Source organism: Kogia breviceps, chromosome X (genome assembly GCF_026419965.1).
Source record: "Kogia breviceps isolate mKogBre1 chromosome X, mKogBre1 haplotype 1, whole genome shotgun sequence".
NCBI classification, from domain to species: domain Eukaryota; kingdom Metazoa; phylum Chordata; class Mammalia; order Artiodactyla; family Physeteridae; genus Kogia; species Kogia breviceps.
In genome coordinates, this window is record NC_081330.1 from 70,067,691 (window position 1) to 70,081,976 (window position 14,286).

General features: G+C 41.9%; 1 protein-coding gene across 1 annotated transcript; it reads right to left on the reverse strand.

Annotated features, from left to right (window-relative positions):
- Nucleotides 1–4,516: 4,516 nt before the first annotated feature.
- CDX4 (caudal type homeobox 4) lies at nt 4,517–12,724 on the reverse strand. Its single transcript, XM_059050476.1, has 3 exons — nt 12,226–12,724; nt 5,884–6,029; nt 4,517–4,723 (listed from the first exon to the last, which is right to left on the reverse strand). The coding sequence occupies exons 1-3, from the start codon at nt 12,722–12,724 to the stop codon at nt 4,517–4,519; spliced, it is 852 nt and encodes a 283-aa protein (XP_058906459.1).
- Nucleotides 12,725–14,286: the final 1,562 nt, after the last annotated feature.

A 14,286-nucleotide genomic window follows, 5' to 3' on the forward strand; every position in this document is an offset into this window, starting at 1 on the left:
GAATGTTAATATACTTGATGTTGTCCCAGAGATCCCTTAAACTATCCTTATTTTTAAAAAATTGTTTTTCTTTTTTGCTGTTCTGATTGGGTGATTTCCACTTTTCTATCTTTTGGATCACTTATGTGTTCTTCTGTATCACCTAATCTGCTTTTAATTCCTTCCAGTGTATTTTTCTTTTCAGTTATTGTATTCTTTTGCCTTCACTTCTTCTTTTTTGTATTTTCTAGTTCTTTGTTAAAGTTCTCTTTGTGTTCATCTATTATTAGCCTGAGTTCACTTAGCATTTTTATGACTATTGCTTTGAAGTATTTTTCAGGTAAATTATTTTCCTCTGTTACATCAGAGATTTTTTCCTGAGTTTTTATCTTGTTCATTCATTTGAAACCTATTTCTCTGTTTTCTCATTTTGTTTAAGTTTCTCTGTTTGTTGCTATGAAATTAGGTGAAACAGTTACCTATTCTGGTCTTAAAGGCCTGTCTTTGTGTGGAGGCATCCCTGTGCAGTCTACATGTGCCTAGTGGCTTATTGGGAGAGCTGGATTTGAGGTGAGCATGGGCTACATCTTCTCCCTGGGTACACTGGCCTTAGTGGGAGATAGGGCTGGAATCAGAGGGGCCAGAGACAGAGCCAAGTGTGAATTGGGGATTCTCCTAGGCTCAGTGGTGGTCACTGCCATATTGGAGTTGTGGCTGGGGCCTGAAGGCTTAGGTTTCACTTTTTCCCTGATGTGTGTGTCTTTGTTAGTGGCAGTGTTGGGGCCAGAGGGGTTGGAGCCACACTACTGAGCAGGCTCTGCTCCTTCCCTGGTGTATGTGCACACTGGCAATGGCAGTCTCCACCCTAGCTAGGGGCAAGGCTGTGGCCCAAGCTGGCTCTGCTCCTTCCCCAGTGAGTGCATGTGCATTGGCAATAGTGGCCTCCATCTTAGCAGGGAGGAGTGCTAAAGCAGGAGGGGCTGGAGTGGTAGCCTGGTGCAGGCTGTGAGGCATGCTGAGGCAGTGCTGGCAGGCTGCAAGAGCACCAGGCAGCTTTTCAATCTATGGTATCCATGCTGGGACTGGGAGCCAGCAAATCTGTGTGTGTTCTTCAAGAGTGGAGTCCTGGTTTCTTACATCTTTCCGTTATGCCCCACTGGTTTTCAGACCAGATAACGGAGCTTGATTTCCCAGTGTTGGACCCTAGGGCTGGGATGCCTAATATGTGGCTTAAACCCCTTGCTCCCCAGGGAGGATCCTGAGCCTTCTGGGTCACCCACTAGCGATGTAGGTCCTGACTAACTCACTTCTCCTCCCTTGCTACCAGACTCTGTATGGATCTTTCATTACAGGCTTGGTTGTAGAAGAGCCGCTCTTCTAGTCTTCAGGTCATTCTCCGTGAGAGTTGCTGTTTATGTAGTTGTAGTTTTAATGTGTTTGTGGGGGGAGGTGAACTCAGGGTCTTTCTACTCTGCCATCTTTTTTTTTTTTTTTTTTTTTTTTTTTGCGGTACGTGGGCCTCTCACTGCTGTGGCCTCTCCCGTTGCGGAGCACAGGCTCCGGACGCGCAGGCTCAGCAGCCATGGCTCACGGGCCCAGCTGCTCCGTGGCACGTGGGATCTTCCCGGACTGGGGCACGAACCCGTGTCCCCTGCATCGGCAGGCGGACCCTCAACCGCTGCGCCACTGGGGAAGCCCTACTCTGCCATCTTGATCCTGCCTCTGACCAGTGCTTCTTTTTCTATAAGATGTGAATAGCTACTTTTACTACCAACTCACAATATTGGTCCTGAAAGAATACAATATGGGACTTATTTGCCTTGAGTTGACACTCATACTTCAAGATTCAATGTCCACATATCTTGGCCTCTCCCTACCCTCCAAACCCATCCTTGTTTTATGAGAGACTCACTGACGATCAATTATTGGTGTCCCTCCTCAATAGCACACTCAGACGTGAGTATACAAGAAAGTGATCCCCACCTGGGGACTGAATCTAAGTTATCTAAGGTGACTATCTCCATAGACTAACTCCTCTAGTGAGTTCCTCCCTTCTGTATATCACAGTTGCAACCACTCTGTTGTACTTGTTTGCAGTTTTCTTAAGGCATAGCTGACATATAAGAAACTGCATATATTTGAAGTATAAAAGTTGATTTTTTGACATATGTATACACTCATGAAACCATCACCAGAATTAAGATAATAAACATGTCTACCCCTCCCCCCAATATTCCTCATACCCTGTTATAATGTATCCCTCCTTCTTACCACCCAACTCCCTTGCTGTCTCCTCTTGCCCTTCTTGACTTGGTTTGGTAATGTTAAAGTGTTCCAACCCAGGAAAACAGCCAGATTCTCTGTATCTGAGCCAAGAGTAGAAGACATCCCTTGGGCCTTGCTTCCTTCCTCCTTTGAAAAGAAGTCAGACCCTCCCAAAGACTTATCTTTGCAGCTGTACACAAACAACTCTAAGACTAGATCAAAGGCCTTAAGTAAGGAACTAAGAGATTGAAACACTTCTATAAGTTGCAAGTAGGATCTAAAGTTGCAAATTACTTGAAGAAAAACTAAAGAAAGATTTGAGGTGAAAGCATGTTTCTTAAGGAAACTTCTATTATAAAATAGCATACATTTGAAAAGTAATGAAAAGAAAATCTTCATAATCCCACTACCCTAGCTGAATACTGTCAGTCATTTGGCATGTTATCATTCCTGACTCTTCCCCCAACCAGAAAAAAAAAAAAATTCTGTATTGAAACGTACTTTGAATGCAACTTTTGAGTTTTTGTGTTTAACTTTTTCTCTATATACCTCCAGCACACACCACCATAATAAAACCATAAAAGCATGGGGTATATATTTTTATCAGGTCTCAGAGAAAGAATCAACATGTCTTCTTAGAGGACGTAGCTGCAATATGAGGCTAAGAACAAAAGCTCTATATTGTGGTTCTGCTAGCAGGTTCTAGAGAATTAGAATCTATAAAAATAAAGAAATATTTCTTCCCTGTGGAACAAAAAGTTGACAGCAGGAAAGAACAACCCCCAGGGAAATCCAACTGCTATAGCCAAAGGCATACCTTTTTTGGGGGGGTATTATGAATGAGAAGCTAACTTCTGAATGTACTTTGAGTGTACATAGACAAGTACACTCAGAAGTTAGCTTCCTCATCCTTATAATTCCCACTTTCCCTTTACTAGTTTGGAAGGACTCATTTAATACTGATTTTTGATGTTCAGCAATCCAGATGGCCTGTTGGCCAGTTAACATGTAGTCCACCCCATATTTATTGGAAGCAATGAAATGGAATAGACACCCTCTTTCTGAGATTTTCATAAGGAGAGGGAGGATAAATTTCTTACCCCTAACCCAAGAACAGGTAGTTATGCTCAAGATTCTATTTTCTTAAGAACTTCAAAGATGTGTTTTGAAAAGGAAAGGAAAGTTGTGCTCTGATCCTTTGCCTACTTTAATCAAAATTTCTTTTAAACCATCTTAATTTTAAATGATTCAGAGTTCATCCTCTGGCCACTTTGATATGCAAACAGTGAACTGGACCAACACCACAAACTCCAGACAACTCCATTCACTGCAGCCTAAGTTGTGTGTTTGTAACCTGTAAACTGCAGTTTCTTGGGCCGCACTGCACTGACATGATATAATGTAGGTAAAATTGAACAGATTGAAGATGATGGCAATGAGAGAAGCTATAGAACATACACTGTCTTTGTGCTCATGTTCAATCTGACTACCGTTTCACACTCTAATAGTAAATGGAGTGGAGAGACAGAAGAGGGGAAGGGTTTATTCTGTGTGTTGGAAATCTGCCCTTTCTAATGATTCAACCAAGCTGGCCTGTATTATTCTAGTCTGATTTCATTGTTTTGGCAAGATTTGAAACTGACACTGCAGTTTGGAATTTCTGAGATAATTGATGCCAGACAAGTATCACCAAGGGACGAAAACTTTTAAAAAATTTATTATTTTTATTAACAAGTGACTATGGATTCAGAATCACCTCCTGATGTTTTTAAAAACATTTGTCTTGTTATGAAAACGCTGTTAGCTTTTGAATTAAACACATGAAAGTTTAGCTAGAGATAGATAAATTTCTGCTTTACCTTTTCCCCACCCCCAAAAGATAGCATCAAAGGACACACTCAAGCATCAAATGACAAACACAAGTATACATACACAAACGTGCATCCTGGCAGAACTGTTTTTTACAGCCTGTTCACAAGCAAATTTCTGAAGTTGTGAATAGAGTTCAAGGGCTCACAATTGTAGCTTTTCGTTATACAGCTTATCACCAAGCTCCCTGAGTGACTGACATAGCATAGCACACAACAGTTTTCTGGGGATAGTTCCTAACAGCAAGTGACCTTTGAATTATCTTCAACCCATGGCGCATCCACTTCTTCTGAATACTGCCTTACAAGGAATTACATAATGTTGCAACTCCCCTGCTGATATCTTAGAGACCAAAAAGACAATGCTAAAGGAAAGGCACTTTCCATTTCTCTTTGCCTTTCTTTCATTCAGAGACTATGACGTGGGGTATCTCAATAGGCTGAAATCCACGGACAGCAGATGGGGTGGTGAAAAAAGTGTTAGGTAGTTCCCCAGGGCTGATGGAGCCAGAGTCACTTTGCACTGAGCCTCCACTGTTCTCAAACTGGGATATTTTCTTTTTGATCATCTTTCTCTCCTTGGCTCTGCGATTCTGAAACCAGATTTTCACCTGAAACACAAAATGCTTTGGATTTAATGGGGCAACATACTGAATGCACTTTTCAGTCATTGCTGATATTGTTCAGGGACTCTAGTATTTACAAAGTCCTTTCACATGCATCGCTTAATTGAACCTCACAATGACCTTGTGAAGTATGCCCATTTAACAACAGGTTTAAAAAAGGCTGAGACTCAGAGAGGAAAAATATCTTGCATGAGATGAAACTGAAATCAAGTCCAGGGCCTCAGACTCTGAATGCAGTGCTCTTTATATTATACCTCACCCACCATCTCTATTGCGCAGGTAGAAATAAATAATGATAGAGTGGCAGATGCTGAGCCATGGTGATAAAAAGGGAGGGGTTTAAATAGCAAAGGTGATTATGATCTGTCATTAAAAGAAGTAAGGTTGTTAAAACAGAACTAGATGAACAAGGGTGATGAAATACTATATCTCTTGCTGTGGTACCAATGTGCCTTCATAAATGGTTGAAATGCAGGCTTTTGGGGATACAGCAATACATTAATGGACTTTACAGTTCTAGAATCTTATGATTTCTAGGATTACTCCTAGACCTAAGTAAAAAAAAAATCAGGTAGTTATGTAATGTCAAAATCTGAGTGAGTGGAAACCACTGATCCTTGCCATGATTTAATCTTTACTGAGTATCCACAATAAGCTAAATTTGAGGCAGGAATCATAGGATTACATAGACCACAGAAAATTAAATTCCTACCCTGAGTAATAGAAAAACTTGCTTCAGGTAGCAGCATTGGTGTTCATTTACTGTTACAGTTTGACTGATATGAACCAGATAATTGCCATGATTGACAGATTTCCACTTCACACATTGATTATGACTACTTGGGGAACCATATCAAGGTTTTGTCCTGACTGATCAATTGTATGGGAGTTTTAATCCTTCTCCTCCCCCTACGTCCCCACCCTTGCTTTCATACCTACACAGTGCCCACCACATTCAATTATTAATAAACCCATCAACCAACAGTACTAAACTAGGTGGTCCAGTAGGATGAATGTGGGCTTTAGGAGAGCTTTGAGAATGGCTTGGTCTTCTGTTTTGCTTCCACTCTTACTTACAGACTTCCCTAAACCCTCAGCCTATTGAAATGCTTATATGAAATGTGTTAGATGTACTTCTGGTGTACCTGTCTCTCAGAAAGGCCCAAGTTGACTGCCAGCTCTGATTTTCTCCGAATGGTGATGTATCTATTGCAGTGGAATTCCTTCTCCAGCTCCAACCTTTGATGATCTGTGTAAACCACACGATACTTTTCTTTTGTCCTGGTTTTCCCTGTTAGGGGAGAAAGCAGTGCATTTAATCATATTTTGCTTCTTTGGAGATTGTTTTGGTTGGAGGAATCATAGTCATTGTTCCTACCCTTAGCTATTACTTTCAAATATAAAACAAGTACACTTTTTAAACCAAATATGTCATAAGTCCATTTCTTCATTAATTACTTTGTCATCTGTGGCTATTTTACATATATATATACTCAGCACACCTATCACACCACCACTGACATACTGTTACATCAAAGAATTTTAAAGCAAACACTTAAGCCATGATTTTCATTCCCTTCACACTAACATATGGGAACAGCATTGTCATTGTCAGTAGTAGCAACATTCATTATACATGCACTTCCTTTTATATTGATATTTTATGCAGTTCATTTATATTGTTTCCTACTGAACCTCTCACTTACCCTTTCAAATTACGCAGAATGTGTCTTATCCCCATTTTGCAGATAAGGAACCTGAGTCTCAGTGTAGGTAAGTAAGTGGCTTTGTGCTACTGAGCTGAGGAGTGGGGACCCAAACATATAACCTTGGCTCCCAGTCCGGTGTACCAAATGTTATTCCTGATTTAAACATGCTGGGCAGCATAAGAATGGCCCAAGTGAGGCAAGCTGTTTTGTGATCCTGAAATTCTAATTACATACACATTCTAGAATTTCATTTGGATAGTAATTTAAAAAGAAAACATCTATTGTCATTTAGATTCTGTTCTAGGATAGCCCCTATTACTTATTAGAAAAAAATAGTATAGTTTTTTGGGGAGAGTCTTAAACAAATTTTTATTCCCAAGTGGATAATGAATGGGGGAAATAGGGAGTGTTGACTTTAGCAGAATAAAATGGGTATTCTAGTATTCTTTGAAAGGATATACAAATATTTGCTTTGTGTTACAACGTTTAACTAATTTCTCATGCCCTCCTTCAAATAGAGTTTTATTCCTCCTTTCAAATTTTCCAAAGGTGATTAGGAAGTTTCTCTTTCTTTTCCATTTTTCTAACCCCCTCCAGGATCTTCCTCCTTTTCTCTATGGCTTTTGGCAAACTCCTTCTGATCTTCCCTGGTTGTTTTTGATGTGAAGTTTTGGGGAGCGATCTGTAAGACAAAGCTTTCTTTAAAGTGTTTCCCTAAACTCCATTGAGGTGTTAAGATGCAGCACAAGCTTAACAAAGGAGCTACATAGCATCAGATCCCATCCTGAACCCTCTTTACATTCAGGAACACCAGCAAATTGGTTTGGAATTTACAAGCCCTAAACAAATGTCAGACACCCTTTCATCTCCAGGAAAGAAAAAAAAAGGGACATGAATGTAGAAACAAATTCTAGATGAGAGATATGTTTTAGGATTAACTCATGGACTAAAGAACTAGACAAAACTTTCCCTCTTAAAAATGGAAAACGATGAATCCCAGTCAATCTGTCTCAAAGGCTCAAATTTTAAGCTGGTTTTCTTTTTTGTTTGTTTGTTTTTTGTGTTTTTTTTTCTTGTCAATTTTTAAAATTGAAATATAGTTGATTTACAATATTGTGTTAGTTTCATTTGCAGCAATGTGGAAAGACCAAGGGAATATTATGCTTAGTGAAATAAGTCAGATAGAGAAAGACAAATACTGTATGATATCACTTACATGTGAACTCTAAAATATAATACAAATGAATGTATATGCAAAACAGAAACAGTCTCACAGATACAGAAAACAAACTTGAGCTGTTTTTCTGAATTTAGGAAACCAAAGGTCTGGCATTTGGTATATTACAAAGGCAGAATGTATATTTGAGGTCACAATGAAAACATTGAGGTTTATTTCCAGAACCTCAAATCTTAGAATAAAAATGTATCTTTGAAGAGTTGTTCCCTAAAACCCTTCCTAATCCCAAAGTGACTAAGTGTTTAAATTCTAACTTGAGGCAGAAGTTAAAATTCAACTTGTGTGTGTCTGTTTTCCGCTCTTTGATAATCAGTAAATATAACCAGCCTTCAAGAACTCTGGAAGGTTGCAGTCCTTCCCCACCCCCATTGGTCATAAATTCCCCTCTTGCAGTTTCTTCTGAGGACAATAAAATCAAGACCAGGCCTCTTTATTTGCCATGAAAATCCTCACCCTTTCCGGCAATATAACCCCTGAAGAAAGGAGGAATGAGGAAGAGCCAAGCTGCATATCAAAGCCATGCAAAGTGTTAAAAAGAATCTGTTGCCCCAATCTGACAGATAAGACCTCAAACCTCAAGAAGACATAGATCAGGGGGAAATATTGACTGCACATTTAACAAAGAGAAATGAATTCCTGTTTCCTGGTGCTCCTCTTGTGTCCCTGCTCCCAAACTGTCTTCTTTCCACCCTTTCATTGCCTCTTCCCTTAAATGATGAAATCTGATTGAATGGGTTTTGGACATTTTTCTAGTAGAGCATAATGCCATATTTCCATACTAAAATATCAACAAAGCACTAAGATCACTAGCTTTTATTGTTCAAGCTATTCTCTTCTCCCAGAGACTACAACATTTCTGAGGGTGAGGGATTCCCTTCTCTGGCGCTATTGTGGGTTAATTTAGGAAAGTAACAAACGGTAAGTTGTATTACAGGGCTGCTTCATAGCCCTGTGGTAGGGATTTCACTGCCTCCGCCTGCCTAAAGCCTTGGACAAACCTCTGTAGTTCCCACTACCTAGAAGACAGTATCCCTACAGAGTTTGCAAACACATGTCATTATATATGATGACTTATCATCACCCTAAATGTGTTCATTTGAGAGACTGGCTGTGAAAGCACTGTTAGGCAGAAAAGCACTCTCCAAACCTAGGGGTTATGATGATGATGACAGTGAGGGTAAAGAGGATGAAAACCAATCTCTTTCTTTAGGGAGTACAGTGTAATTGACACCATCATGATGACTTTCCATCTGATGGTAATCCTTTGCTGCTTTTAGTTAAAAATTGCATCCAAATTCATTCATAAAAATTGTCCAATTAAATGATCAAAACAAAGAAAGATAATGATAAACTTCAGGAATTATTAAGTAACTCATTTTCTGAAGGGTCCTAACTGAATAAAATCTTTTAAGTATAACTTCCTCAGTGTTTTGTATTTTATCCAGTGGGTTAATCATAATTATTCAAAGTCACTTCCTTCTCTCCTCTTCTTTCTCACACCTAAAAAGAAAGCCCCTCTCCAGCCCTGCTTAGGTTACCACCTTGCCAATACTCATCCAAGGTTACAACTCTGGGTACAAAAAAAGCAAAAAATGAAAAAATATTCCTAGCTGTAATGCACTGACAATATTTAAAATACGAAAATACTGAACTTTTTCCAGAATCTTTCTATCATGTTCCTTACAATATAATTTTTAAAACCAGAAGTGTATTGGAACAGAATACTTAGGGAACAAAGTGGAAATAAAAATATTTCATTTTTAAATCAAATCACTTAGTGGACATTCATTTATTCTGTATGTCAGTCCCTTTCTCTCATTTGAAAAATCATATGCGACAATAATCACTATGGGGCTTCCCTGGTGGCGCAGTGGTTGAGAATCCGCCTGCCAATGCAGGAGACACGGGTTCGTGCCCTGGTCCGGGAAGATCCCACATGCCGCGGAGCAACTAAGCCCGTGAGCCATGGCCGCTAGGCCTGCGCGTCCGGAGCCTGTGCTCCGCAACGGGAGAGGCCACAACAGTGAGAGGCCCGCATACCGCAAAAAAAAAAAAAAAAAAAAAAAAAAAAAAAATCACTATGAAATGTTTTCTGATTGTCCCCTAATATGTGTATTTTTGTTTCTTTAACTTAAGGCTATTTTAAAAACATTCGTCAGTGATGGAAAGAGCTTTCATTTGATTACCATAATCAGGGAGGGGTTACTTCAATTTTGTAGTTCATCTATTTTCTTCTCAGCCATAAGTCAAATGTTGTCCTACAATACTACAGAGTGAAGTAGAAAATTTAGGAAGATTTGACTTATTCATTCATTTAACAAATATTTGTTTAACACTCACTATGTACTAAGCATACAAATGGGTGTCTTTTTGTTTGGAGTGATACAAAGAAGTGATCAACTTAATTTTTTGTGGGGTTCATAACCTGAGATCCATGGAAGGGCTTCAGTGGATCCATGAATCTCCCAAAATAATTCAAAAAATGACGTGTGTGTGCATGCGCATTTGTGCCTTTGTGCATTTTTCTGGGGAGAGGGTCCATACTTTTCATCACATTCTTAAATTGTTGCTAAATATGCACCTTAGGCTACAAGAATATAATAAAGGGGTACTTTTATAAGACATTAAAATGAAATGGAGATTGAATTTAATAAAGCCCCATCTATAGGAGGCTGCCAGAAGTGAATGGGGTACCAAAATCATTCAATCTAGAATTTCTCATAGAAGTTGGAGAGAAAATCTTGTGAAGGTGGCATTGTACACCCAGGTTTCAAGAGTTAGCTAATGATGAAGACACCACAGAGCAATTTAGAGTCCCTTTCTAAACTTACCCAAAAGAGAGAATCTGACAAATGCAAATGAAAGACTTTTAAGCAGAGAAACCCATCATATTTTCTCTCATAAACAGAAAATTCATGACTCAAGATAATTTATTTTATCTTGTCCTTTTCTTCCCATTGTTCTCTCTTCCAAACAACATACTAGTGACTTTCCTCTTCTAAAGTATTTCAAAACATAATCCTGAACTGGGAGCAGCTATTTTTCTGGCTTTTGTGTCTTTTGCTGATGGTTAGGGCTTAGTGAATAGATGTTAATTACAGCCCTAAGATTAGATATAATAACAGCCCTGGGAATACAACACCCTAACCTCATTTTCTATTCTCTTTAGCCAGCAAATTCACTCTTATTTCAAAAAGCAATATGCAGACTTACTTCCAAACACTTTAAAGCTAAGTATTTAAGCTCAACACTTAATTTGGGATTGCTACCCCAGTAATGTCCTAATCAATTGGAACTATCTCCTCTGGGCTGAGTCCTCTTAACAGTGAAAGTTGGTCCCATCCCACCCTCCTGCTTTTGCTTTTTTTAGGGAGAGAAAAAGGGCAGAACTGTGAGCAGAAGCATAATCATTGTAGACAAATGCTATTGAAATGTCATTTCTTTCCCAGAGGGATGAAAGTGATAGAGCTGAATTTTACTAATTTTCTCTAATGACAGGGAGCGATAGGTTGGAATACTAAGAATGTGATAAAAGAACAACTATAGCTGAAAACAAACATCTCCCCGCCTCCCTCCTCCACCCCCTGTCCAAGATTAAAGCAGAGTACCCACTTCCCCCGCCCCTGGTTCCCAGTAGCCGCCCACCGGCTTGCTGGCAGGAGCGTGGGTAGGCATTAGGCTGGAATATGTGGGCTTTCCTATGTGCGGTGACAAGCCTGCATCCAGCCCCTGCACCTCGAAACACCTGCCTGACTATTAGGAGGGCTTTAATCACTTTAATCTTATTGATGTTGGGGCTGATATTCATGCATGCCCAGGGGATGTTAGGGTTGAGGAGCTTATTATGTCCCAGTGGTGTGCTGTAGCTTTCTCACAGCCTCTATGCTTCCACTGGCGGAAGGGAAGTTGTAGGAAGGCATTGGGTTTGAATCCAGCTTGCCTCTGCCAGCTTGGGCAAAAGAAGCTGGAGCTTCCTTGAGAGTTCAGGGTGACCAGGTTGCTTTGCCATTGGGGGCCTTCGTGGCTAAACTGGAGGGTCTGTTGCCAACTAAGCATCGTGAACCTAAGTTGAGAACCACCATCTTTGAGGGGGAAGCCGACCTGCCCAGAGGGGGGAGGGTTTGAAATGGAACGGGCAAGCAGCAGTGATTGAGCACAGGCACACGTGGCTGTCCTCTCATTCACCCACTGATCTTCCCCGTGCATTTGTCTTCCCATCTGGGCAACTGCAGGGTTGGATCTTGACCCTTGTGGCTCAACATGTCCATTGTCCGCCCGGTTGCTCCCTTGACTGTTCAGAAAATGGTGAAAAAGTCCCCTACGGTCGGCTTAGTTCCAAGCACCATGCTCTGCTTTTGAACAGGGGCACAAGCGAAGGAGGTCACTAATGGGCTGGGGCCCTGGGCAGTAAGACACTCAATGGTCTCCTTAGCTAAGCTGTCCGGGGAGAAGCCTGAGGAGCAGGGGGGCCAGAAGGCCAAGAGAAGTAGATGAGAAGCAAAGGAAGGAAAAGTGTGAGAGCATTGGAGTCGATTACTCACCAGTCACCTGCACGGTCTTGCGCATCCACGCATAGGGGCTGTGGCGGCTTCTGATAGAACTGGCGTTGGCGGTGCAGGCGTCGATGGGGAACAGTGATCCGCCGACTGGTGTAGGCAGGCTGCTACCGCTGTTTCCACCCCCTGCGGGGTCCAGGTTGCTGTATTCCGGCGAGCCGAAAGCAGCGGGGCTCGAGGTCATGTCGTTCATGGGCACCGTGCCCATTGTACTGGACGGCCCGGGGTACACGCTCCAGTCTTCCCGAGGGGGACTATAAGGTGACCCCCAGGCCCCCAGCGATGGCCCGTGAGGATCCATACCGGGCATATGGGGATACCCCATATAGTGCGCATAAGACGGGGCTGCTGCGAAGTTGGAGGCTGGCATCGGACTCCCACCGTCCCCAGCAGCGCCAGCCCCGGCTGTGCCACCTCCTGCGGGGCTCCTGAGAGTGCCCGAGTACATGCCCGTTTCTTTTTCCAAAAGGCAGCTTCTGTACATAGTGGCTTGGGTATGAGAAAGGAGCTCCCTAAGCCATCCTGAAGTCCCTGTAAGGCCCCAACCCGACTTTGAGAAGCAGTAGGGAACCAGTAGGTTAGGCCGTAGCTGTGCTGCAAGCTCCTCCGCGCCCCTCAGACTACTCCATCGGCGTTTCCTACCCTGACGGTTTCCAGGTGACTGGTAGCCCGGTATAGATGGGCCCCCAATGGCTGGGCTGACGTCAAGGGGCTTTAGGCTTTTACATAGCATTTGCATTCAAATGAACGGCCATTTCACTTTCACAGGGACTTGTTCACTCTACACTCCCTCTCCCAGAGCTCCTGGGCCTTTCTATCTCATCTTTTTCACTTTTGTCCATCTGGTCCCATAGCACTAATTTTGCGCTTTTGGAAGCAGAAGGGAACTCATCCAGAGGTTTCTGAGCAGCTCCCTCCAAAATGAGATGGAGACGTGTAGAATCAGGACCAAATCCTGCTCTTTGGTCCTTACCCCGCGGCTTCTTTACTCTGATCTTCCCGCACCCAGTCTGCATCCTTGGTATCCCCTCTGCCCACATTCCCTGGCACGGGTACTGTACATGGCACTGGCCCATGATACCCTTCTCCTCATCGCCCCCTCCACCAGGAGGAGAGCTTTGTTTCTAAGGACAGAGATTCATTTCACAGAGATTCATTTGTAAAACATCCAATCAATCCGGCCTGCCATCTACTGGAATGTAACCTTAGGAAGGCAGAGCAGGGATGTTTGTCTCTTGTTCACTGCTCTATCTCCCGTGTCTACAACAGTCTGGCACACAGTAGGCACACAATAAATTGGATGTTTTACAAATATGCACAAATTAAAGAAAGATGAAGAGAGGAGGTTATGAAAAAAGGAAGGAAAGAAGGAGAAGACCCATGTGGGTAGTGGGCTCTTTTATTTCCCTTTCAGTTCACTAGTCTTGCTTGGGTGTCTCTTTCTGCCAGTCCCCAAAGGAGCCAAATTCCTGCAGTCTCAAGTCCAGGGCAGCTGAAGCTCCCAACTTTCTTTCACACTTGAGAAGACTTCCTTTGTAAAGCTCCAATTGTTGAAAAAGACATGGACTTGCCAGTAGATGCCAGTGAACTCAAGATTTTGCTTCAGGAAGCCAGATCACCTCCTGACGACAAAACCAACTTGTATTCCAGGATTCCTTCTCACCCACATGCTCCCTCACCCCTTCCCCCTCCCAAAGCCTACCACAACCTTTAGTTCAGGCTGTGCTCCTATTCAGAGAATGTGCTCCTCTCTGAAGTCCATCACAACCTGGCATCTCCATTAACTAATCCCTCTTTGGCTTTAGGAATATCACTTCACTTCTGGGAGTTTCAGGGTTTTCCTCTGTGTAATAGGGATCCTAACAGTGTCTGCATTTACAAGGCAGGATTTCCTGAGATGATGTATGCAAACTGCTTAACTTAACACTTGGCACACAGCACAGGACCACTGTATTCATTAATTTATTCAACAAATATTGAGTGCTAGGTGCTATTCTATGCATGGAGACATCAATAGTGAACAAAGCCTTTGACCTTATTAAACTT